This window comes from Mus caroli, unplaced genomic scaffold, assembly GCF_978045245.1.
Source record: "Mus caroli unplaced genomic scaffold, Mus_caroli_1 scaffold_1, whole genome shotgun sequence".
Lineage (NCBI taxonomy): Eukaryota > Metazoa > Chordata > Mammalia > Rodentia > Muridae > Mus > Mus caroli.
In genome coordinates, this window is record NW_028227256.1 from 52,012,804 (window position 1) to 52,039,484 (window position 26,681).

Sequence of the window (26,681 nt, forward strand, 5' to 3'; positions counted from 1 at the left end):
TTGCTCTACAGTCTCAGTTACTCCCTCTCAGGCACTGGCTGTGTGGTTTTGAGGAACTCACACTTGTCTGCTCACATGGACTTGAGTTGTGCTTTTAACAAGTGAAACAGGATCTCCCACTTGTAGGTAAGGCACACACGGCCAGAGCAAAGTGACCTGTGTATAATTGTGTCCCTTGCATTTGATTTGGGTTTTGGTATTTGATCTAGTGTTAATGGGATGTCATTTAACCCAGGCTGGCCTGGAACTCACTATGTGGCACGGGAGATGCTCTCATTACTGAAGTTCTTGGTCAGCTTCCCAAATGCTAAAACTGTAAATTTGAGCTGCCATGTGTGCATATGGTGGTCTGTAGTTGACCCTGGGTGTCTTCCTTGATGGCTCTTCATGCTATTGTAGCAGTCTCATGCTGAACCTGGAGCTCACTGATTGTGGCTAGTGGAGCTATATGGGATGCCCTGGGATATCTGTCTCTGCCTCTCAAGTGCTGGAATTCCAGATGTTGCCATCTCTGTCTGACTTTTTACATGGATGCCAGAGATCCAAAAATGCTGGTCCTCATGCATGTGCAGCCAGCACTTTATCCTTTGAGCCCTCACCCTTGCCCTGGGGACACAGGGTAGGAGCATACCGTTGATACTATATGTATATCCTACTCTATTTTGCTAAATAGGCATGTTGTCAAATTGCCTTCTACAGAGTTATGTTTGTGGATTTGTGCCACTTTCATCAGAGTATCTTCTTTGTGCCATGAGTGGTAGTTAATGCCGAGATTTATACTGTTAGAGTTCTGAGAGTGACTCAAGTGTTCTGTCCTAAATGGGACCTCTGCATTACCCCCTAAGGCTTCAGGAGACATTTTGTGAGAAAGACTGGAAAGACTGTGGACTAGGAGATGGGGAGGAGTGCTGAAGGAACATCTGTCTGGACAAGACATGGCCTCTGCACTCAGGAACTCACAGCCGTACAAGGTGGAGGAATCCACAGTCCATCACGGATGGATGCGGGAGGGGCTCCTGAGAGCCAACCCCTTCCTAACAGACTATTGGCAGTTAATGCTTGCTGAAGGACGGAGGCAGAGGGTGTCATTTTTTTCACCGTATACTCACTGGTACATTACTCATGACCCAATACAAAATAAAAATAGAAACTTCTCAAGCCATGCTCATACAAGCAACCTTAAACTCTGGGTCATCAAAACAAACAAACAAACAAACAACCCAGAACAACTTGTATAGAAGATTCCATGGGAATGAGAGGGTAATACATGTGTGAAATTGTCCCAAAAAGAAAAGTATGGGTCAGGGCACAAGAATCCTGGAAAGACCAGTGTGTCATGTACACACATCTTGTCCCAGTCTTCCTGCACTGCAAACTGTTCTTAATTCAGTTTTCTTTTTAGGAGTCTGTGCCTTGGAAATGCCCAGGTTGCCTAATGTGTGAGGGCTGCTGATGTGTGATAAGCATTCAGTAAATATAAAGTGAATCTAAATCAAGTTTTTATGTTTCCCAGGTTATATCTACATATAACCTGGAACTCACTATGTATTTTAGGATGACCTTGAACTCCTGGTCATCCTGCCCTTGCCTCAGTGCTGGGATTATAGGTCTGAACCACACACCTGATTTGTGCAGCAGAGGGTGCAGGCATGCCATTCTGCCAATAGAGTTAAAGGAATTCTAATCAGCACTTGGGAGGAAGATCTAGACCAGGGAGGGCTACATATAAGACACTCAAGAAGGAAAAAAAAATGTCATCATAAATTAAAACTTAAGTTGCAAATCCACCTCCCCATTCTCTGGGGCCTCCAGTTTCTCAAAGGTTAGGCCCATCTTCCACTGAGGCCAGACTAGGCAGTCCTCTGCTGTATGTGTTGGGGACCTCGGACCAGCTTGTGAATGCCGCCTGGTTGGTGGCTCAGTGCCTGAGAGATCTCAGAGGTCCAGGTAGGTTGAGACTGCTCATCTTGGGGCCATTCTTTTATTCAACTCACCAGTTACTATTTCACCTTGTGCTTAGTGAAAGAAAGACTGCCTTTGTAGGGCAATTTCTATACCTTTCTGTGCACTGCAGATAGTTTCCTATTGACTTAGATAAAGCAGTTGGCTCACAGTTTGAGAGGAGGCATTTCAGGCCGTTGGATCCAATCAGGAAGTTGAGTGATAAAGCACAAGGTCAGCTGGCTTTCTCCTTTTTATACAGCCTAGGACCCAAGCGCAGGGATGGTTCTACAATGTCAGGATGGGTTGTTCTCTTTGATAACCTAATCAAGAGAAGACCACAATGCATGCTGAGAGGTTTGTCTCCTAGCTGGTTGTAATGCCCTTCAAGTTGGTTTTCTGTTGTTTCATTTTTTTGTTTTTCATTTTTCTCTCCAAGACAGGATTTCCCTGTGTAAGCCTGACTGTCCTGAAACTCAATTTGTAGACCAAGCTGGTCTCAAACTCAGAGATCTGGCTGCCACTACCCGCTGAGTACTAGGATTAAAGGCATGTGTCACCACTGGCTTTTTTTTAAATTTCATGTTAATATTAACCATCACCGTGGGAGGGGAGGGCTCAAACTCAGTTGAAGGCGAGGTTTCAAGACTGACTTCTCTGTAGCTCTGGCTGTCCTGGGATTCACGGACTTCAAACTCAAGAGATCTGCCTCCCCAGTGCTGGGATGAAAGGCATACCTCACCATATCCAGCTAAAAATAAACTTTTAAGAGTTTAATAATAAAAATTAAAGCTGGGCTGGTGAGATGACTCAGTGGGTAAGAGCACCCGACTGCTCTTCTGAAGGTCCAGAGTTCAAATCCCAGCAACCACATGGTGGCTCACAACCATCCATAATGAGATCTGACTCCCTCTTCTGGAGTGTCTGAAGACAGCTACAATGTACTTATATATAATAAATAAATCTTAAAAAAATTAAAGCTAGGCAATACTGGCACACATATTCAATCCCAGTATTTGGGAAACAGCATGGTCTACAGTCACCAGGATAGCCAGGAGTGGGGGTGGTGGTGGTGTGGAACCACCCAAACCAAACCAATCAAAAAGCCCTTAAACTTAGACCAGACTACCTGCAGCTATGAGGCCAGGCAGTTACTTTGGAAGGGTTTCGGACCCACTCACATTTCCCTGGGCTCTCTGCCAGTGGAAACACTCCATTGAATTTTTTCAAAGCAGAGTGTATATCAAGGTTCCTTTCCTCTTGGTTACTCATTTTTGAAGTGGATTCAAGTATATTTCCACAGCTAAACTAAAGAACTAATGTTTGCTCCCCCTTTACATTTCTGGCTTATTTGTTCTATTCTGGAAATTTCCATCCTTTACTCAAATAAACCCTTTGTGGAATTACAACCAGCTTTTGCTTTCATAGAATGGCCAACTGACTTCAGACTATTTCTGGTGCTCTGCATCCTGGTATCTGGCCATCTTGTTTCTTTTACACCAAGAAATGAACAATCTTCACTCTTTGAGGGTAAAGTGAGGGTTGGGGGATTAAACCTCATATTGCTTATTTGTTTGGCTAGATCTCTGGTAATTCTAGACTCACTTAAAAATTCAAGTACTGAAGACTGGTTAAAATGTTAAGTTGCTCATTAAGTCTTTTTACTATGGCATAAACTTCAAAATGGTAAGGAAAGACTACACTCCTCTTTATGATCACTTATGATACTCTCCAAATCAGTCAAGCTAACCAGTGTTGTGCCTTCTGTAAAACCTCACGAAGCAATAATCCTATCTCCAAGAAAAGCAAGAGACTACAGACTATAGGTGGACTGTTTCTATATACCCAACTGTGCTCCTCTGATTGGCTTTCATTTCTCCCATCAAGACCACGGAAAGGGTAACACAACCAGAAACTTTAAACAAAATTTTATTACACAAAGGTTATCACATAATTGGATACTTCTCTACTTTGTACACAATCATTCCCACCCTCCACAGAAAGGCTGCTTCTGAACTCTCGTGGTAACACAGCGCTACAGTCCTGATGCTAACAGAACAGTAGAGATGCCTCAGTGATTTAAGTTGAAAGCAGGACACTGGTATATGGCTCTTGCACCCAGCATCAGGAATGTACAAATGTCTTTATTCAAAAATACAAAATAAATTATCTGTAGGCATGGACAATGACAGCAGTAAACCATTATATATTGTCAAAGGAAACCAGTAACTGATGGTTACAGTGATCAGCCAGCCTTCTCTTCAGTCATTTTCTCCAGGTGACTTACTTCTCTGAAGTTATTGGTGAGGAACCTGCCTTGAGCTTCCTGTCACAGTTCATTGATAAGGGCAAAGCACTACTCTAGGAGTTAGAACATGCCACCTCCCATACCCCCTCCCATTCCACCCATTGCTCCCATTCCAGGGTCCTTCTCTTCTTTAGGAATTTCTGTCACTACAGCTTCGGCTGTAGTTAGCAAGGAGGCCACCCCAGCAGCATCCAGTAAGGCAGTTCTTACAACCTAGAAAAAAATTTAGTAAAATAATTAAAAATGAATGAAAACCACGCAGAGAGCAAGGCATCCAGTGTGTATGAAATGCTGAATCACTTACCTTTGTTGGATCAATGATCCCTTTTTCCACCATGTTCACAAAATCTCCAAGCATGGCGTCATAACCAACTTCTGAGGAACTCTGCAGAATTTTCTCAACTATCAAAGATCCTTCAACACCTGCATTCTTAGCAATCGTCATTGCAGGAATTTTAAGTGCTCTTTTAATAATTTCTATACCTATAAAGCAAACACATTTTTACAAATTTGCTTTGTCTTCCCTTTCTGGGGAGCCAGAGGACTTGGTTTAGCACCAATGTAACTCCAGGCCCAGGCTATCTAATGCTCCCTTCTGGCCCAGAGAATACTGTAAATGCATAGCACACAAGACATTAAGGCAAAATGCACCCCCCAACACACACAAAATAATTAAAAAGAAAACAAGAGTTTAGTAAATGAGAAGACTTATCCAATCCTACCATAGGTGAAATAATTGCCCCTGTAAAACGTGTTACATTGCTAGTCAACAATACTTTTCAATAAGAATCAGGCCACAAACTCATTTGAAAGATGATCTTTACCTATTTTCTGGTCTTCATTAGCAGGCTTTAATGAATCCAAGGCTGGGATGCACCGAAGCAGAGCACAGCCCCCTCCTAGAACAATGCCTTCTTCAACAGCTGCTCTTGTAGCATTGAGAGCGTCAGTAACTCTGTCTTTTTTCTCATTCACTTCAACATCACTTGTTCCTCCAACCTAAAGATTAAGAAATTCCAGTTAGGGGCTGGTGAGATGGCTCAGTGGGTAAGAGCACCCGACTGCTCTTCCGAAGGTCTGGAGTTCAAATCCCAGCAACCACATGGTGGCTCACAACCATCCGCAACGAGATCTGGCGCCCTCTTCTGGAGTTTCTGAAGTCAGCTACAGTGTACTTACATATAATAAATAAATAAATCTTAAAAAAAAAAAAAAAAAAAAAAAAGAAATTCCAGTTAGCATGACCTTTCCCATTCAATGACCACCTAAAGCCACCTAGAATGCAGACCTAAGCTGGGTACAGCGCCATGTAAGTCATGACCCCTGCAGTTGAGAGGCTAAAGCAGGTGGGTTACACCAACTGAGGCCAGCTAGGGCTACAGCAGAGTTCAAAACAAAAGCAACAACAAAAGGAAGCGGGCCGGGCGTGGTGGCGCACGCCTTTAATCCCAGCACTTGGGAGGCAGAGGCAGGCGGATTTCTGAGTTCGAGGCCAGCCTGGTCTACAGAGTGAGTTCCAGGACAGCCAGGACTACACAGAGAAACCCTGTCTCAAAAAACCAAAAAAAAAAAAAGAAAAAAAAAAGGAAAAAAAAACCAAAAAAAAAACAAACAAACAAAAAAAAAAAACAAAAGGAAGCAACTCTAGAATAACAGGTTATAATGTGTCCCGCTGACAAAATCCTGAGCCTCCCCACACAAGCTGTACTGCTGTGTGAGAAAAGGATACTAGCCAAGCAGCAGGGCACATGCCTTAAATCCCAGCACTTGGGAGGCAAAGGCAGATGGATTTCCAGTTCAAGGATAGCCTGGTCTACTAATTGAGTTCTAGGACTGAAAATCCTGTCTATAGAGTGAACAGAATGAGTTCCAGGACAGTCAGGGTTACACAGAGAAAAAGGAAAAAGAGGGGCTGGAGAGATGGCTCAGTGGTTAAGAGCACTGACTGCTCTTCCGAAGGTCCTGAGTTCAAATCCCAGCAACCATATGGTAGCTCACAACCATCCGTAATAAGATCTGATGCCCTCTTCCGGAGTGTCTGAAGACAGCTACAGTGTACTTACATATAATAAATAAATCTTAAAAAAAAAAAAAAAAAAGGAAAAAGAGAAGAGCGAGGCTGGGGAATTGGGTAGGGGTAGACTGCATGACACAGCACAAGACCGGTTTCAGACTCATGCATAATAATACCAGTAGGAGATAGATGCCTATTTATGGCTCAGAAGGCATTGAGATATGACCCAAATGGGCCAAAGGTCTTGCTTGCCCTGCAAGCCAATGGCCTGAGTATTCCTGGAATCACAGTGTAAAGGTAGATAACCAACTGCTGATAGTTGCCCCCGATTGCTACATGTACTCCATGGAAACTTTGGTCATATGCACACTCAAAAAACAAAACAAACTAAAAATTTGGGGAAAGAAGATATTTAGTTACTATTGGTAAATACCACAGAACCAGTATCACGAACGAGACTCAGCCTAAAATGTTTACCGGCAAGTCAGTCTTACCTTCAACACAGCTACTCCATCTGAAAGCTTAGCAAGTCGCTCGTTCAGCTTTTCCTTTTCATATTCACTAGTTGTGATGTCTAGCTGCTCAGTGATTTCTTGAATACGTTTTTCAATGTGAGCTTTGTCACCTTTTCCTTTCAAAAGCATGGCATCATCTTTGGTGACAATGACCTCTCCAACTTTTCCTAAGTCATGAGCTTGAACATCTTCAAGATTTAGATTCAACCCCTCTTCTCCAAACACCTATAAAAGCGGTGTGCTGTTAGTGGATTCCATTATACCAGGCTTATTACTATATGTCACAGATATTTTGTAAGAAAAAACAGCTTTTCAGGGCTAGCAAGATGTCTCAGCAGTCAAGAGCACTGGAAGGCTACTCTGCTCTTCCAGGTGTCCTGAGTTCAAGTTGCAGCATGGCAGCTTACAATTGTCTATAAACTGCAGTCCTATGGAACTGGATGGACGCCTTCTGATATACATACACCATACAAACAGCCAGACAAAACATCCATATACATAAAGCTTAAATATCCAGAAAAAGAAATGCTGTTTTTCTTTGAGATGTCAAGGCCACTGGTACACCAGAACAAAATCACTTAGTTTTAAGTTTTGAGAAGAATGTTTAATTAAAGCATAGACATCACTGAGCAAAGCAGTATGACAAGATTTACTTACCGCACCACCAGTAGCAATAGCCATATCTTTAAGCTGGTTCTTCCTATTGTCCCCAAATCCTGGAGCTTTGACTGCTACAACCTGAAGACCAACTTTTAGCCTGTAAAGAACATTTAACTGTGTAAGATGTAAACTGAAGGGGGAGGACCTTTTTTCCTGGTCTGAAAAACAACAAGATGGGGACCTCTACTCTTCAAATCTTGTTCCAAGCTGATCCCCTTCTTAAACAAATGCTGCCCTTATATTGCAGGCACAGTTGCAGGTCAGTACTAACCATACCAGTGTTAAAAGACACGTATAGTTCTCTCTGGGAGGCTGTGGGAAGCAGCCGCTGAAGGATTATGCACATTTGAGACCGGCTTAAGATGGACTCATAATGCACAGAGCACTATATCATACACTACACCTCTAAGACACACAAGCAAAACAGGGAAATAATTTCAAAAAGCAACAGAATTCACCTCCTACCTAAAAACATGACAACCCAATCTATTACCTGTTCAAAACCAGCGTGCTTAGAGCTTCTCCGTCAACGTCTTCGGCGATTATGACCAATGGCTTCCGATGAGCATTAGCAATTTCAAGAGCAGGGACAATGGACTGAACACTGGAAATTTTCTTTTCACTCAACAAGACATAGGCATCTTGGAATTCACACTTTTGACCTGTAAATACAGAGAGCAGTAAAACCAAATTCTAACGGTACTGAGAAAATTAACAATTTACTTCCACAATGAGATCAGTAACTCATGATCTTTTCTTCATTTACTGAACCATTAATGTTTGAAATATCACAATTTTTATTGTATCACCCACATCCACTGCCTACAGCTGACAGTAAGTTTCTAGTTTAAAGTATAGTGTGAAGATTTCATCTCTGGACCAGCTCTTACCTTTTGATGTGTTAATAAAATACGGGGAAATATATCCTCTATCAAACTTCATGCCTTCAATAATTTCTAGCTCATCATTCAGGGTTTTTCCATCCTATAAAGTCAAAGAATTAGAGGTCAGTTAAACCTAAAGATGGCTCAGAGGTTAAGAACACTTGCTGTTCTTTAAGATATACTTATTTTATGTACTCTATCTCCATGTATACCTGTGTGCCAGAAGAGGGCACCATATCCCATTATAGATGGTCATAAACCAGCATGTGGGTGCTGGGGATTGAATTCTGAACCATTCAGCTTTCCAGCCCCATTTGCTTTTCTTGAATAGAACCGGGTTAGGTTCTCAGCACCTACATAGTGGCTCTCAACTCAGTACCAGGGATTCTGCTGTTTCTTCCGGGTTCCAAGGCCCCAGTACACATATGGTGCACATACATATACATGTGTGCAGACAAACACTCATACATAGAAAATAAAAATCTTTTAAAACAAACACAAGCCTATTTTGAACTATCTACATAGTAAGACCCTGTCTCAAAAACATGAGCAAAACCAACACTTGAAATTATATACCTAACTAGCAAGAGATGGCATAGGCATTAAGGGGTTCAACATGGAAATGCTGCACAGCACCTCTAACTACACTCCCACCAAAATCTCAAGACACACACTAAAGCTGAGCACAGGAGCACATGCCTCTAGTCCCCACGAGGAGATGACAGAGGGATCCCTCTAAGGTTGAAGCTTAAGAGTTCCAGGCCAGCCAGGATTACAGAGTGAAGCACCAGCCTATTTACAGCTAGCAGAGAGCTAATAAGTTAGATGAACTCATTGTTAAGAGGCAAAGCTCCCGATTCAGACTAATGGTGAGCACATACTCACTACAGATGCTAAGACAGAGGAATGAATTGTGCTGGCACAAACAAGACACTCAAGTTTTTTATTTGGAAAACAGGTGACAGATACCCCATTGAAGGTACTATCAAAACATATCAAATCCCATACTTGCCTTCACTGTGATGACACCCTTTCTTCCAACCTTTTTCATTGCATCAGAAATGATGTTCCCAATGTCTTTGTCTCCATTTGCAGAAATTGTAGCAACCTGAAATAACCAAGTTACTTCAAAATTAAATGCTATGATTAGTATTTTCAACTTTGACACTCTATACTAGTATTTTACAGTTAATAGTAATTTTAATGAAGTCCTGGTTAAATGGAGACACACCCTTAGTCCTTCCATTATCTGACAAAGTAAGAATAAATAAAGGGGCTGGAGAGATGGCTCAGTGGTTAAGATGACTTGCTGTTCAGGTCAGTACTCGGCATCCACACAGTGGCTGGCAACTGTCTCTAACATCTCCTTCTATGGGTTCATGCATGCATATGGTGCACACACAAAAAAATACTTGTCTGCTATGCTTCAAGGACTAGGTTTGAACCCATGTAGCACAGGGTACATTGATATCACCTAAGAATATCTGCACAAACAACACAAATCTTATTTACAGCCACATAAAACTACAACAAGCCACCTATTAAGATACAAATTAGTAGGCATGGCAGTGATGAGCCAAGCACTCAGAGGCAGGGGAATTTGAGTTCAAGGCCAACCTGTCTATAGGTTGAATTAGTAAAATTCTTACCTGAGCAATTTCTTCAGGGGTTGTCACAGGTTTAGACTGTTTCTTAAGTTCAGCAATTACAGCATCAACAGCCAACATCACACCTAGTTCAAGAATGTATGTTACTACAATGCTTATCAAGGTCCTCAAGCTAAGTATAAACTTACAGACTCTTTTAACATTTACATGTAACCTAACTGCACTCTAACTGTACCAAACAACACAGTATGCACTCAATCAATCTCTTAAAATTTCATAATTAAGTTGAAAACCAACAACATTTTGAAAACTTGACCTAGATGTTGAGTGGTGGCTCACACCTGTAATCCCAGTACCCAAAAGACTAAGACAGAATGGCTAAAAATTTGAGACCAGCATGGATTTATACAGGACACCATATCAGGGAAGGCTAAGGAGACCTACTCATTCTTGGCTGCAGAGATAGCTTAAAGGTTAAGAGTACAGGGTCTTGGGCTGGGTGTGGTAGTGCCCACCTTTAATCCTAGCACTCTGAAGGCAGAAGCAGGCAGATCTCTGAATTTGAAGCTAACTAGCCTGGTCTACAGAGAACCCTGAATTTTCACTTCCATTAATTGAGACAAGTTAAAAAACAAGATGTGGAAGATGGTCTAGGGGATAAAAGTACTTGACCCACAAGTCTGAATGAAGCCTCAGTTCCATCTTGGAAACCCACATAAGTAAGGAAAGGGCAACTCCACCAAGAACGAACACTCACAAACTCTACAACGAATGTAATAAGAAGGACAAAGATGAAGACAACAGAATTCTTTACAGGATAGGATAGGATCAAGGATATACTCTTACCTCTCCGGATTTCCACTGGATTAGCTCCTTTGCTGATCTTCTCAAAGCCCTCCTTGGCAATAGATCGTGCCAGAACAGTGGCAGTGGTGGTGCCATCCCCAGCCTCTTCGTTTGTGTTATTGGCAACATCCTGAACAAGTTTAGCTCCAATATTTTTGTATTTATCCTTTAAATCAATTGACTTTGCAACAGTGACCCCATCTTTTGTGACTTTGGGACTTCCCCAACTCTGTTCAATAATCACAGTTCTTCCCTACAGTGACAGAAAGAAAAGAAAAGAAAAAAGCAACCCTCAATGATAACCCTCAAATTTGTCATTTTTAACAATCCTGCAACATGAATCCCAAAGCCACGTTAATCAACCATCTTAGGTCTATAAAAAAATGAACACTGATCATTTGCCAGGAGTCTAACATTGAATGAGGCACAACAGATGCCACCTATAAAACAAGAAAGCACAGATGTTAACCGCCAAATCCCAGAACACTCTTCACATCATTTGCACTTGAGTTTTGGCTATGACCTAGGTTTATTTTGTTTTCTGAGACAGGACATTTCTGTGTAGCCTTGCCTGTCCTCAAACTCACAAAACACAAAGATCTGCTTGCCTCTGCCTCCTAAAGGCTAGCTGGAATTAAGAGACATGCACCACTACCACTACAGCCCTGCTTATGAACTATTTTTAAAACATATTTTGCTTTAAAATCCATTCACTAAATATCAGCCAGTAAGATAATGTGCTTTTCTGGTTCACTCAATAAAAAACTTCAAATATGGCACCAACAAGTATTGGCAACTTTTGGATTTGAACCAAACTTCTATTGTCTTGAGCTATGTAAACAGTTCTTAAAGATGCAGGGTTTTTTGTTGTTTTGTTTTTCAAGACAGGATTTCTATTGTTGCCATGGCTTTCCTGAAACTTAGAGAACTACCAGCCCACGCCTCCTGAGTGTTGGGATTATGTAGCTCTTTAGCATTAATTTAAAATGACTGTGTACCATACCCAATGATGTCCTCAAAGTACTATAGCTCCCTATTCAGCCACACAACTGTGTGATCCCAACCTCTGATCGTAGCACTGCTCCGGGTTCAAGGCTGACTGGGCCAGCTATGGTTAGAGACCCTCTGAGTATAATACTGAATTCCTACACTTGAGATGTGAATTGTTCAAGGACAGCCTTGCCACAAGGGAGTTAGAACTCAGACTAAACTAGTGAGACTCTCTCAAAAGCCAAAACTGGACAATTCTTTGCAATGTGGAAATTGTAGCAATCATGAGGTGTACAATGAAGGGATGAATGGAAGACCACAAAGGTTTTTTCCCAAGGGCAAGTGAAACAGTCTGGTGATGTGTGTTGCAGAAGCTGGTGGATGGATCACTCTGAGTCTCAGGACAGTCTAGGCTACCGGAGAAATGCTGTCTTAAAAACAAAACCTCCAAACAACAAAGCCCATAAAGTAAAGTTTGTAAAGATGGCTCAGAGGTAATAGTACAGGTTCCTCTTCCAAAGGACCCAAGTCAGTTCCCAGAACCTTGGCACCCTCACAGACATTAAATGCAGACAAAACAACAAAGCGAAAAAAAAACACAGAAACCAGGCTGGCGAGATGGCTCAGCGGGGTAAGAGCACTAACTGCTCTTCCGAAGGTCCGGAGTTCAAATCCCAGCAACCACATGGTGGCTCACAACCACCCGTAATGAGATCTGACACCCTCTTCTGGTGTGCCTGAAGACAGCTACAGTGTACTTACATATAATATATCTTGAAAAAAAAAAAAAAAAAAAAAAAGACCACAGAAACCAATGATTCTATGCTAGTGCATTTTGCCTTATATGTTGGAATATTTCAGCACAATGAGTAAACTCTCACATTACAGCTATTCACTTTGAGGTATTATTAGACTTGAGTTGTACTTTCCCCTCTATACCCTCTAACTGGGAAGAGATCCAAAATGTAATGCAAGCATGCACAAAATCATGACTATGGTTTGAAAATCCTCCTTGAGATATTACTACTCTATTACATCACAATGTACAAAAGTCCCCCAGATCGCCTGGAGCAGTTGTAAGGACACCGTGGGGGTAGAATGACCAACTAATAGACCTCCTAACTAAATAACACCTAGACCACTAAGTTGTACCACATGAAAATTAGATTTTTCACAAAACTTGATAACAAATTGCTGTCTTGCTGCTACTATATTCTTTAACACCATTTAAGTATACTGGTACCTTTGGCCCCATTGTAACAGCTACAGCATCGGCTAAAAGGTCTACACCTTGAAGCATTAAGGCTCGAGCATCCGCACCAAATTTTACATCTTTGGCATAGGCCCGAGTGAGATGAGGAGCCAGTGCCCGGGACACTGGTCTCATCTGGCGAAGGACTGTGGGTAGTCGAAGCATTTCTGGGGAAGGAAAAAAGAAATATCACTACAAACTTGTCCAACGGTGCTTCAAAACATGGAGGCTAGATTGGAGCTGGGCTGCCCTCTGCTAACCACCATGCCTGGGCGCTGCAGATTCAGGACATAATCTGCTAGCCAACTGATCAAGGAGGCTGACCCCATGCCTGACCTACAGCAGTAGCACAAAGCACAGAAAACCACATCCCCATGGCCACCCACTCTGCCCTCTCGAGTTAATCTTTCACTGCCAAAGCGGCCTTGTGAGCAGATCCATTCCTTAAAGTGTCCAAAGTAAAAAAAAATCAAGTTGGTGTAAGCAAGGCAGGTTCTAAATGCAGTTGCCTAGAAAACTACAGAAGTACTCATGACGGTGCAAAACCCTCTGAAAGTGTCGCCAGGTATCCACCCGGAGCTACGGTAACACAGCAGTTAGCAAGGCCGGAGGAAAAAGACAGTAGGTCAGTCCAGCCTCGCGGCCCCACGTGTCTTCCCGACCAGGAGCCCCGAGCAAGGTCAAAGTGAACACCGGATCGCCGCGGCCACCGCGGACTAAAGGACCCCTCACACCCTCCCACAGAGTCCTGCAGTGCGCCAGGCGCAGGTGGCACCAGAGGGCCCAAGTTGCTTCCACCCTAGCCCGCCCTTGCTCCCGCGCTCGGCCTGGATCGCGTGGTCCCCGCCACACGTGATGAAACCAGCGTGGCCCCGCTGGGCCTGGACAAGTGAGCCGAGCCTGCGGCGTCGCTGCCAGACTTCTCCCCCCAGTCCTCCGTGCTCGGTCCGCGCTGCAAGCAGCCCCGCGAGCGCCGGGGCGCCCTGCATGCGGAGGCCGCGTACCTGCGGGGCGGCGGCAGGAGAGCACGAGGCGAGGCAGGCCGTCTGCGGCGAGTGAGGGACCCAGCTCTGGGCGCGCACCGCAATGAGCCCGAGTCCCCTCCCTCCTCGGCCCCGCCCCGCGGCCCCGCGTGTGCGCGCGCGCGCGCCCCGCTCTCTCCCACGCCGGGGCCCTGCAATCTGCATGCGGCGCGCGCAGCCCCCGCCCTCCGTACCTGAGCCGCCTCAGCTCCCCGGCCTCAGCCCTCTCCCGCCGCCCTACGCTGGTTCCTGGGCCGCGGTCCGTTCTAGAACCTTCCGGAAGGCCCCGCGCGTCCCGTGGGTGAAAGGTCAGGTGGCGTCATTTCCGGGAGGGGGGCTCGTTCTTTCACCTCGGAGGCCGGCCTGGAAAAGCCTAGAAAGTGCTCCCCTTTTCTTCCGCCTCCGGCCGCCCGCGTCGGCCCCCTTGCGCGGAGCCCTCGCCACCAATCGGCGCGCGCGCCGGCGTGGCCGCCCCCTCTCACGCTCGGGGGGCTGAGTGCGCCTGCGCGCTGCGCGGCCTTTTCACGTGTCCCGAGCCGCCCCGCAGGACTCTCCTTGCAGCAGCGGCCCGAGTTCAGAGTCCGGAGCTGCGGCGGTGGCGGCGAAGGCGAGAGTCATGGTGAGTGTCTCGTGGTTGGCAGGCCTGCGGGTCCGGTTCGGCCTGCGGCCCACGGCGAACCCATTTGCGCTTTGGTACTAGCAGGACAGGAGTCCGGTCAGTGTCCGGTGTCCGCCCATGGCTCTGCAGAAGCGAGGCCATTTCTCTCTCCACCATGGCTTTGCCGCACGCACGTGTGCGACAGGCGTCTGGGGCAGGGGGCGGGAACCCGATGCACACGCAGAAGCCCACCTGCCCTGGCAGGGCTTCAGTGGATGTGTCCTATGTTGGAGAAAGACTGAGATCCAGGCTCGAAAAGTGACACCACTCACCCGTTATTCGAATTAAAAAAAAAAAATTAAAGAAATGTTTGACCTTGGAATAGATCAAGGTGGCGATTGCTGATTAGCAATGAAGACCCCCCACACACACACACCAGGCAGGGAAATGAAACTCAGTTTGTCCTATATAGAGTGGAACTCTGAGTATATTCTAAAAGTACACTTGAATTTTCTTGACCTTTTTGGAACAGGTCATTTTTGACCTGTTGAGAGTTAAGGCTTGCAGTGGTCTTAACTGTTGGTGTTCTGACACTTCGAACTTACACTCTGTTTGATCACATTTCTCTCCACAGGCTGGACAAGCTTTTAGGAAGTTTCTCCCGCTCTTTGACAGAGTATTGGTTGAAAGGAGTGCCGCCGAAACTGTAACCAAAGGTGGCATTATGCTTCCAGAAAAGTCTCAAGGAAAAGTGTTGCAAGCAACGGTCGTGGCTGTGGGGTCCGGCGGGAAAGGAAAGGTAAACTGGCGCCCCTGGAGTGGTACTGAATTCGAGTGTGATGTGGAAGGAGGGGAATTCCTTTGTTAATTAAAAAAATGAATTACAATGGCAGATTTTTGGGAAATAATTTCAAGTCAAATTTCAATTCACAAAGAACCTCCCATTCAGGAAAATGACTGTTTTATATTGTTTTAGAATTGTTTTATATTTCTGAAGAAAGGCAAAAGGTATTTGTGTGACAAATTTGTGTATTGTATGTGCACATGTCTGTATGCTGTGTAGCAGGGGCATCTCCACCTTACTCCTTTGGGGTAAAGTGTTGAGTAGTCTGGTTTCTGGCCCTCAGCATGTTGCGGGTTACAGCCTTTTTACTCCAGTTTTAGGATCCCAGTTTGGGCTCCCCTACTTTCATAGCAAGTCTACTTACCTGTTTAACCCACTGAGCTCACTCTGCAGTGCCCCACGCTCTAGAGACTGAAAAGTGCCTGCCTTGATGGTGGCTCATGCCTGTGGCCCAGGTTCTTTGGAGCCTAAGGCAGGTGGACTGTAGAATCTTTTAGGCCAGCAGGAGGTACAGGATGATACCATGTCCCAAAAAAGTAAAACAAAATCTTACAATATGAAATACCTCTGTAGCTATTTTATATATCCTACTCTTCAAAATTTAAATGACAAAAAGGTCGCACAAGTAGATAAACCCCACGGCCATTTCAGAGTTGAAGGAGGTACAGAACTAATTCTAAGCACAGGTTGGGAGAAGGGTATAGTGCTGAGGTAGAAGGATCTGGAATTGATGGCCTGTCAATTTTGATATTGACCCTGTCTCCCTCTCCCTTCCCCAGAAAGAAAGGGTGAAGTGGCAGGGGTGGGGGAGCCCAGACACTGAAATAGTTTTAATCTTACACCATTGAGTTTTAGTTGGCCTGAGACCTGAGAAGGGAGGTGGAACTACTGTGGGTGTTCTTTACTTAACTAAATCGCCAGAGTATTAGAGGGAGTGGACATTCCACTTCAGTCTCTGATAGATAGCAAGGGCATTCAGTCAGTAAATGTATGTTAAACGGAGAAAGGTAGTGCCAAACTTTTGTTGAAAGAAATCATACATGATCATTTACTGTCTGGTGGTACAAGCTGCTTTATTTTACTTGGTCTACAGGGTGTGTTAATATTTAACAGTAGAAAGTCAGCCAGCCTTAGCTGTCCACTGAAATGAAGTTTTAGTGAGTGTCTCCTCCATATTGTAACTACGCAATTCTTATATTGTAGGGATCTGTATTTAATGTAAATTATATTGCTTGACCACTAATTAGGTACCTAAGAACATACTGGTTTGGGCGCATTTCATTAATTTAGTGATTTAAAAGTTACAGAGTTTAATGGGACCGGTTAATGCCTATAATTAACACAAACCTGAGGCCGGAGGCCCCTGGTGTGCATACTGAAACAAAAAGTTCACTGTGTGTCTAGTGAGCAAGACAAACAGACTCTTGGCTAACAGGTGACTCTTTTCACCAGAGTGGAGAGATTGAGCCTGTGAGTGTGAAAGTTGGAGATAAAGTTCTTCTCCCAGAATATGGAGGCACCAAAGTAGTTCTAGACGACAAGGTAAGCCAAGCTCATCATTTCTATTTATCTATATTTTTTTATTTGGGGGGGGGGGTTCGAGACAAGGTTTCTCTGTGTAGCCCTGGCTGTCCTGGAACTCACTCTGTAAACCAGGCTGGCCCCGAACTCAGAAATCCACCTGCCTCTGCCTCCCAAGTGCTGGGATAAAGGTGTGTGCCACCACTGCCCGGCAAAGCTAATAATTTAAAATGAGTTATATTTGCTATGACTATCTTAACCAATAGTCTCTTTATTCACAGGATTATTTCTTATTTAGAGATGGTGACATTCTTGGAAAGTACGTTGACTGAAATCACTGTTGAAATGGTGTCACGTGAAGCTGCCATTCCACTGATGTCTGAACTATTTCATCATGTAAATAATTTCCATGCCTCCCTTTTATAATAAACGGATGATGCCTAAACTGACAGCCATTGTCTCTGACCTTTAGTTTCACTGTACTGTTACAAACATTTCCAAATAAAATGATGTAAATGAATGGACAGTCTTCGGTAATTTCAGGTCGTTTTCTCCCAAGGAAGCTGCATAGTTAAGAGTTCTGAGAAATAAGGATTTTCTAGGTAAATGAATTTTCGGGATGAATTTGGCATTATTACATAGATGAATGATATAAGCCACGGGAACTTATACTTAGGTACTGTTTTAGTTTACATTCTATTCCTGTAATAAACTGCTGACTAAATGCTACTTGGAGAAGAAAGTGCATCTCAGCTACTACAGGAAACTGGGCAAGAGCTGAAGCAAAGAGGAATGTTACAGCTTCCTCCCCTTCTCAGCCTGCTTCCTTACACAACCCACTGCCACCTGCCCAGGTGCTTCCCACATCCACCATTAAGATTCTGTGCCGTCAACTTTCCTATGGGCCAATCAATGAAGGCATTTTCTCAGTTGCAACTTCACGTGACGTTTACAATTCCTGGGTGACCCAAGGTTGTGTAAAGTTGGGGGTGGCGGGTAACGGACAGAAAGTAAAGTTAGCAGCATTGTAAAACAAGTATAAGAAGCATGTGGTACAAGTCTTCTGGTTACAGAGATAGGGGTGGGCCTTAATCTTTTATTTTTGGAAATTATTATTTTCTGAGCATGTCTTAATTTCCAAATCATAACCAAAATTTGTTTGGAAAAATTAAGCACAGGACCAGGCAAAGATGGCTCATACCTTTAATCCCAGCACTCAGGAGGAGAGAGGCTTGTGAATGCAAGGCCAGCTTGGTCTGTAGTGCAAGGTCCAGGATAACCAGGTCTACACAGGAAAACCCTGTCTCTGGGGGTAGGGGCTGGGGAGGAAGCCAGAGAGATTGCTCCCAGAGGACCCAAGACCCAGATTTGGCTTGCAGAACCTGGATGGTAGCCCACTCAAGGGCCTTCAAGCCCTGCCTATGTGTATGTGGTGCACTAACAAGCAGCATTCATGAATAAAATCCAGTTCAAGGTAATTAAAAAAAATACTGAGTTTTTTTGTGGTTAGCAGCACTCCCAAAAATGTTTTTGTTTTCTTGTTCTGGGATCTAACATGACCTGCATACTAGAGAAGCTTTAGACCACTGAGATAAACCTAGCATTCCATATTTGAATACAGTTAATTTCAGAACAAAAAAGCATAAATCATAATTCCTTGTGTGTCCTTCAGTATGGATGTGGGTGTTTACATGTTTAGTGCTTTTGATATGCCAAGGCCTAGTTATCAAATTTAGATAGAATATGAGTTCTTAGAAATCCAAGTGGGTCATCAGTTTTATACTCTGCCTCAGACGTAGCTAACAATGTACTTGGAAACTAATCTTATTAGCCCAGTCCTAGCTGACCTAGAACTTGTGTTTACCAGGTGGGACTTAAGATCTGTTTATGTGGGCTGGTGAGATGGTTCAGTGGTTAAGAGCACTGATTGCTCTTCCGGAGATCATGAGTGCAAATCCCAGCAACCGCATGGTGGCTCACAACCACCTGTAATGAGGGGAAAAGAAAAAACAAAAAATTGGACCGGAGCAAGAGTAGTAGTTTAAAGATGTGTGTGATTATGTCTGTCTTCCTTTGTTTTACCAGTCAGGCTTTTTCTTATTTTCCTGTTGGACAAATGATAAGCAGCTGATATGATAGACCAGCCCACGTTCTCAGTGCTGTGTTCTTTTAGACGGTGATTCACTATGTAAACTAGATAGAAGCCTCAGCCTCCTTGGGTGTTTGGATTATAGAAGTGTTTCTTATGTGTCTTATATTACCAATATAATCTCATAATTGATTTCTTCAAGAATTAGACTAGTCAGGAATCACAGGAGGCCCAAAGCTTTTAGTGGGTGTGGTTGGGCCTTGCTATTTTCAATATGCCAAGTAATTATGGGAATGGAATCCAACTTTAGAACCTAACCTTGGTCCTCAAAACGTTTACTTAGAAGTGACAGCATTATAAGTAGGGAAGCGTTGATCTAGGCTGGACTCCTGATTTCTGTAGTCAGTAGTCACCACCTTAAGGAAATCATCTAATTTGGGTTTTTCTTTGTGGTAAGTGTTTTCTTTCAGTTTGTCCCTGGCTTTTGTGTATGTACAGGTTTGGGCCAGAAGAGGACAACTGGGTATTGTGATCGTGTCAGGTCTCACTGAACCTGGAGCTAGCTTGATGGCTAGCCAACCCCAGCAGCAATCTTATCTGCCCCCACAGTGCAAAGCCTGGGGGACAGATGTGTATATCATGCCCAGCTTTGTGATGTGGGTGCTTGGGATTTAAGTGCACGTCTTCATGCTTACAAGCCAAGCACTCCCAGCTCCTGTTTTGTTTTGGAACAATTTTTTTAAAAAAAGACTGTAGCCCAGGTTTGCTCAAACTCAGCAGCTCTTCTGCTGCTGCCTCCGAAGTGCTGGAATTATAACAGGTATGATTCACAACACCTGGCTAAATCTTGGCCTTTTCCTCCCTCCTAACATACAATGGGCAATCACTCCGCCACTGAAGTACATCTATAGATGCAGTTTTGTTTTTGAGACAAGTATCACATAACCCCCAAATGGCCTCAAGCTTCACTTGTAAATTGAAGGTGACTTTGAACTTGTGATTTTCCCACTTCCACCTCCCAAGTGCTGAGATTATCGGTATGTGCAACCAACTGCTTCCTCTTCTGTGGTCAGGATCAAACCCTGGGCTTGATCCATCTCAATCAGGCACTCAGTTGACGGAGCTATAACCCTAACTAACCCTGGGTATTTGAGACTATCTCGTATCCCTCAGGGTGGTCTTGAACTCCCCACCCTCCTCCCTCTGCCTCCCAAGTGCTGGAATTGCATGCTTGCACCACCATTCCTGGCTCTAGATGCTTTAATTTGGCCTTCAGCTTGTCATCCTGTCTCATTCTCTGAGTGACTGAGATTACAGGAATGTGCTATAGTGCCTGACTATTGCTCAGGCATGAGCCCACAGAGACACCCCCTTCCACCTCACTAAACTATGCCTCTATCAAACACATCCTTGGCTCTTTATTTTTTATAAAACACAACACAGGTCCTCTGTGAATCATCCATATTTAGCTTATAATTATTCTTAACTCCAGTTTAAGGGAATCTGATATTTTACCTGCCTCAGACACAGTGCACACATGTACATACATATGCAGTGCACAAACATACATGTAGGCAAAACACTCATACACATAAAATCCAAAACAATTTTAACCTAGGCCTGGTGGCACAGACATATAATCCCAGGACTTGGGAGGTTGAAGCAGGAGGGTCACAAATTGTAGGCCTACCAGAGCAGCTTAGACACCATCTCAATATAAAAAGAGGGCTCTGCCGGGCGTTGGTGGCACACGCCTTTAATCCCAGCACTCGGGAGGCAGAGGCAGGCAGATTTCTGAGTTCGAGGCCAGCCTGGTCTACAAAGTGAGTTCCAGGACAGCCAGGCCAGGGCTATACAGAGAAACCCTGTCTCAAAAAACCAAAAAAAAAAAAAAAAAAAAAGAGGGCTGAGGATGTATGTAGCTCAGTGGTAGTGTATGTGGAAGGCTCCAGTTTCAACTTAAATTAATAATATAAAATAAAATAAAGGGGCTGGAGAGATGGCTCAGCAGTTAGAAGCACTGAGTGGTCTTCCAGAGGTCCTGAGTTCAAGTCCCAGCAACCACATGGTGGCTTACAACCATCTGTAATGGGATCCGATGCCCTCTTCTGGTGTGTCTGACAGCTATAGAGTACTCATGTACATAAAATAAATAATTCTTAGAAGATTTTTTAAAAAATAAAAATAAAATAAAATAAATAAAAGTGACTAAGGGAGCTGGGAGATTATCTACCAGTTAAGGTTATCTGTTCCTCTTACAGAGGATGTAGGTTCAGTCCCCAGCACGTGGATGTTCACAACTCTAGTTAAAGGGGATCCAGACCTTCCTTCTGACCTCCACAGGAACCGGGCATACACATGGTGCATACATATGCATAGGCAAAACACTCACACATAAAATAAAAAAATCTATTCAAAAACAAAAACAAAGCAGGCATAGTAGCTTATGCCTCTAATCCCAGAATTTAGGGACTAGCAGCAGGATTGCTGCAAATTAAAGAAGCTACACCACATAATGAGTCGCCAGCAAGGGTGGGCTGCAATGTGAAACCCTTTGGCAGGGTCTCACCATGTAACATGAGCCAGCCTGGAGCTTGCTATGTAGACCAGGCAGGCCTTGAAGTTACAGAGCTCTACCTGCTCCTCTTCCTGAGTACTGGCACTCAAGGTAGGCACTACCACACCAGTTATAGACAAGAAAAGTGCTGTAATGGTCTCTTAAAGGCTGACGCTCAAGTAATATCTATTCTTAAATTTTATTTATTTTTAATGTATGTATCTTGCCAACATGTATATCTACATCACATGTGCCTGGTGCCCTAGAATGCCAGAAGAGGGAATCAGATCCCCTGAGATTGGAGTAACAGACAGTTAATGAGCTACCATCTGGGTGCTGGGAATCAAATATGGGTGCTTTGAAGAAGTAGCCAGCACTCTTAATCACTCTGCCATTTCTCCAGCTCGCAGGAGCATCGAGTGCTCTTAACCACTCAGCCATCTCTCCGGCTCTTCTTCCTCCTTTTTGTTTGAGTTTTGTAGCCTGAACTTTCTGGCTAGACATGAACTTGGATGATCCTCCTGCCTCTACCTCCAACGTGCTGGCTTTCTTTACAGGCAAAGACCTCTACACCCAGCTTCCAAATCATATCTTAAAGTTAAATAAAACTAAAAGTATTTTGTAACAAAGCCTCAAAGCTCCTTTTTCTTTATTTGGTGTGTGTGTGTGTGTGTGTGTGTGTGTGTGTGTGTGTGTGTCTGTGTGCGTGCGCATGCCTGTGTTGTTTTTGTTTGAGAGGGTCTCGTGCAGCACAGATTGGTTTCAAACTAAGCAGCAGAGCCTGGCCTTAACACCCGATCCTCCCACACCCAGCTAAAGCTTAATTCTTTGTGACATTTAAATTTAGATTCAGCTGTAAAAGACAGAAGAATTGAATCCATTCCTTATTGTTTGTTTCTTCTTTCTTGGTGCAAAGGATTGTACTTGGGCCTTTGCCACAGAGCTACATCTCCAGCCTCCCCTATATTTAACAGGAACGTGAGCCCAAGTATAATGGTGTATGCCTGCAATCACAGTTATTTGGAGACTGAGGCAAAAGGATCAGGAGTTGAGGCCAGTATGGGCTATACAAGATGACCCTATCTTGAACCTCAAAACAACAATAAACATTTCACACAAAATACAAAGTCAGGTAAAGTAGCTTACCTCCAAGCCTGATCACCTGAGGATCCACGCAGGGGAAAGAGAGACCTAACTCCCTCAAATTGTCCTCTGCTCTCCACAGGTGCAACATGGTACATACATGCCTACACATATACAGACATTAAATGAAAAACGTCAAAGTTTTTCTTAGGGTTTCTACGGCTGCAATGAAACAACATAACCACAAAGCAAGTTGGGAGGAAAAGATTTATTTAGTTTACACTTGCACATCACTGTTCATCATCAAAGGAAGTCAGGACAGGAACTCAGGACAGGAACTCATGCAGGGCAGGAGCTGCTGCAGAGGCCATGAAGGGTGTCTTAGGGTTTTATTACTGCGAAGAGATACTATGACCAAGACAACTCTTATAAACAAAAACATTTCATTGGGGCTGGCTTACACTTTCAGTGGTTCAGTCCACTACCATCATGGTGGGGAGCATGGCAGTGTGCAGGCAGACATGGTGCTGGAGTAACTGAGAATTCTGCATTTTTTTCATTAATTTATTTATTTATTCACTTTACATCCTGATCCCAGACCCCCTCATCCCAGTCCTCCCAACACCTACTCCTCTTCCCATCCCCTCTTCTCCTCTGATAAGGGAAAGCCCCCTGCCCCAGTACCAACCCACCCTGGCACATCAAATCATTGGAGGACTAGGCACATCCTTTCTCACTGAGGCCAGGCCAGGCAGCCCAGCAGAGAACAGGATCCACAGGCAAGCATCACAGTCAGGGACAGCCCCACTCCAGTTACCTGAGAACCCACAAAAAGACCAGGCTGCACATCTGCTACATATATTTTAGGGTGGGGGGTAGGTCCAGCCCAGACATGCTTCTTGGTTGGTGGTTCCCTGGGAGCCCTCAAAGGTCCAAGTTAGTTGACACTGTTGATCTTCCTGTGGAGTCTGTATCCCCTCCTGGTCCTTTAATCCTTTCCCACCTCTTCCACAAGACTCTTTGAGCTCTGTCTAATGTTTGGCTGTGGGTCTCTGCATCTGTTTCAGTCAGCTGCTGGGTGGAGTCTCTCAGAGGACAGTTATGCTAGAACAAGCATAACAGAGTATGATTAATAGCATCAGGGATTCATTCTCTCTCATGGGACTCCATTTGGGCCAGTCATTGGTTGGCCATTCCCTCTGTCTCTGCTCCATCTTTGTCCCTGCACTTCTTGTAGGCAGGACATGTTTTAGGCAAAAGGTTTTATGGGTGGGTTGGTGTCCTTATCCCTCCACTGGGAGTCCTGTCTGGATGCAGGAAGTGACCACTTCAGGCTCCATATCCCCTACTGCTAGAGTCATCCCCCCCCCTCCATAGACTCCCTAGAGTCTCTCCCATCCCAGGTCTCTGCCACATCCTAGAGATGCTCCCCCACGCCAGCTTCTGCCTATTTCTGTTCACTCTCCTGGCCCTCCCTCCCTGGCTCTCCCTACACCCCCACTCCATTCCCCTTCACACTCCCCTCTCCCACCCAGCTCCCTCCCTCCATACAACGTCAATGACTGCTTTATTTCTCCATCCGAGTAAAATTCAAGCATCCTCCCTTGAGCCCTCCTTACTATTTAGCTTTTGTGGGCGATTGTGGATTATAGTGTGGGTATCCAGTACCACGCATGTCCTTTGTGGTCTGTGTTACCTCACTCAGAGATAATCTTCTGTAGTTCTATCCTGTTCTATTTTGCCTGCAAAATTCATGATGTCCTTGTTTTTAATAGCTGAGTGGTACTCCATTATGTAAATGAACCACATTCTCTTCATCCATTTCTCTGTTGAACATCTGAATTGTTTTCAGTTTCTGACTATTACAAATAAAGCTGCGATGAATATATTTGAGAAAGTGTCCTTGTGGTATGGTGGAGTACCTTTTGGGTATATTTCCAAAAGTGGTATAGCTACATCTTGAGGAAGAGCTATTTCCAAGCTTTCTGAGAAACCACCAAATTGATTTCCAGAGTGGTTGTACAAGTTTGCAATCCCACCAGCAATAGAGAAGTGTTTCCCTTACTCCATGTCCTCAATAGCACGTGCTGTCACTTGATTTTTTGATCTTTGCCATTCTAATCGGTGTAAGGTGGAATCTTAGGGTCATTTTGAGTTTCCCTGACAACTAAGGACATTGAGCATTTTTTTAAGTGTTTCTAGGCTATTAAAGAGTCCTCTGTTTAGAATTCTCTGTTTTGCTCTGCACCCCATTTTTTGTGTTTTGTTTTTTATTTTTCATGTTTTGTTTTTTATTTTTTGTTTTTTCGAGACAGGGTTTCTCTGTATAGATAGCCCTAGCTGTCCTGGAACTCACTTTGTAGACCAGGCTGGCCTCGAACTCAGAAATCTGCCTCTCTCTGCCTCCCGAGTGCTGGGATTAAAGGTGTGTGCCACCACTCCCGGCTTGTACCCCATTTTTCAATTGGGTTATTTGGATATCAGCCCTCTGTCAGATGTGGTTGGTAAAAATCTTTTCCCAATCTGTAAGTTGCCATTTTGTCCTATTGACAGTGTCATTTCCCTTACAGAATTTTTTCAGTTTCATGAGGTCCCATTTATTAATTGTTGATATTAGTGCCTGAGTTATTTGTGTTCTGTTCAGGAAATTGTTTCCTGTACCTGTTATACCAATATATTTAATATTATTTGCAACTATCATGAAGGGTATTGTTTCCCAGATTTCTTTCTTAGTCCATTTATTGTTTGTATAAAACAGGGCTACTGTTTTTTTTTTCCAGTTAATTTTGCATATAGCCACTTTGCTGAAGATATTTATCATTTATAGGAGTTCTCTGGTAGAGTTTTGGGGTTACTTATATATACTATCATATCTGCATATAGCAATACTTTGTCTTTTTCTTTTCCAATTTATAACTCCTTGATCTCCTTCAGTTGTCTTCCTGCTCTAGGTAGAACTTCAGGTAATCTATTGAAGAGATCTGGGGAGAATAAACATCCTTATCTTGTCCCTGATTTTAGTGGAATTGCTTTACGTTTCTCTGCATTTAATTTGACTTTAGCTATTGGATTGCTGTATATTGCTTTTATTGTGTTTATGTATGTGACTAGTCAGCGGGGACCAAGAGGGATGCCAGAAGATCTCAACTGTGCCACAATCAGGGAAGACTTGAGACCCACAAGCATTTCAGGTAGTTCTAGTAGCAAGCCTAGCTCATCTTCCTGTCACTGTCTGTTGAGTCCTTTTTATACTCTCTCAAAACATCACATGTTCTCCATGTGTCTTGCCTCAGCACATGTGTCTGTCTCATCTGACATCACTCTGTTAATCAGCCTGAGTCCAAGAAAGTGTGAAGAAACTGCAGCACATCACCAGAAGGTTGTTGTTGGTTTGGTTTTTTTGTTTGTTTGGGTTTTTTTTTTTTTTTTTTTTTTGGCATGTTTCTCTCAATGGAGTCCTGACAAACGGAGCTCAACTATGCAATGTAAGACGGGCAAATATATGATTGTTCTTATCAAAGAATCCTTCCTCACGTGTCCTTTTTTTTTTTTTTAAAGATTTATTTATTTATTATTATATGTAAGCAGAGCTGTCTTCAGATGCACCAGAAGAGGGTGTCAGATCTCATCACAGGTGGTTGTGAGCCACCATGTGGTTGCTGGGAATTGAACTCAGGACCTTCGGAAGAGCAGTCAGTGCTCTTACCTGCTGAGCCACCTCTCCAGCCCCCTCACATGTCCTTTTACATGCTTGTTTTAGCAGAACATCCTTTCTTCTGTGTCTGCTTCAGCTAAAGATCCTTCATGAGTCTGCCTTAGTCTTTCACCTGTGTTTGCTTCAATGAAACGTTCTTTTATGTGTTTGCCTTAACAAAACACCATCTAACACAACTACTTTCCAAAGAAACCGTAAGTTTCCACTTCAAGCCATTTTCAGAGGGGTTTCACTT

The 26,681-nt window shown here is 43.8% G+C and overlaps 2 protein-coding genes across 3 annotated transcripts; one reads left to right on the forward strand and one right to left on the reverse strand.

The window, feature by feature from the left end:
* Window positions 1-3,854: 3,854 nt before the first annotated feature.
* Hspd1 (heat shock protein family D (Hsp60) member 1) lies at window positions 3,855-14,454 on the reverse strand. Of its 2 annotated transcripts, none has more exons than XM_021173571.3 (12): window positions 14,234-14,454; window positions 13,009-13,184; window positions 10,776-11,028; window positions 9,972-10,054; window positions 9,335-9,430; window positions 8,329-8,422; window positions 7,932-8,100; window positions 7,436-7,535; window positions 6,758-7,003; window positions 5,074-5,248; window positions 4,554-4,732; window positions 3,855-4,462 (listed from the first exon to the last, which is right to left on the reverse strand). In XM_021173571.3, the coding sequence occupies exons 2-12, from the start codon at window positions 13,180-13,182 to the stop codon at window positions 4,310-4,312; spliced, it is 1,722 nt and encodes a 573-aa protein (XP_021029230.1). In that variant the 5' UTR covers window positions 13,183-13,184; window positions 14,234-14,454; the 3' UTR covers window positions 3,855-4,309. The 2 variants fall into 2 exon arrangements, with proteins under 2 accessions (XP_021029230.1, XP_021029220.1); XM_021173561.2 differs by lacking the exon at window positions 14,234-14,454 and adding an exon at window positions 14,022-14,159.
* On the forward strand, window positions 14,374-17,526 carry Hspe1 (heat shock protein family E (Hsp10) member 1). Its single transcript, XM_021173589.2, has 4 exons — window positions 14,374-14,658; window positions 15,272-15,436; window positions 16,934-17,023; window positions 17,284-17,526. The coding sequence occupies exons 1-4, from the start codon at window positions 14,656-14,658 to the stop codon at window positions 17,332-17,334; spliced, it is 309 nt and encodes a 102-aa protein (XP_021029248.1). The 5' UTR covers window positions 14,374-14,655; the 3' UTR covers window positions 17,335-17,526.
* The last annotated feature ends 9,155 nt before the right edge of the window (window positions 17,527-26,681 follow it).

What these genes read in the sequence shown, in the direction of transcription:
- Hspd1 (XM_021173571.3), bottom strand. Translation starts at nt 13,182, where the DNA reads ATGCTTCGACTACCCACAGTCCTTCGCCAGATGAGACCAGTGTCCCGG. An exon ending in AGCACGCTGGTTTTGAACAG is followed by an intron (nt 7,536 to 7,931) that starts GTAATAGATTGG and finishes TGTTCTTTACAG; the next exon opens with GCTAAAAGTTGGTCTTCAGG. An exon ending in CTATTGCTACTGGTGGTGCG is followed by an intron (nt 7,004 to 7,435) that starts GTAAGTAAATCT and finishes CCGCTTTTATAG; the next exon opens with GTGTTTGGAGAAGAGGGGTT.
- Hspe1 (XM_021173589.2), top strand. An exon ending in GGTCCGGCGGGAAAGGAAAG is followed by an intron (nt 15,437 to 16,933) that starts GTAAACTGGCGC and finishes TCTTTTCACCAG; the next exon opens with AGTGGAGAGATTGAGCCTGT. An exon ending in AAGTAGTTCTAGACGACAAG is followed by an intron (nt 17,024 to 17,283) that starts GTAAGCCAAGCT and finishes CTTTATTCACAG; the next exon opens with GATTATTTCTTATTTAGAGA.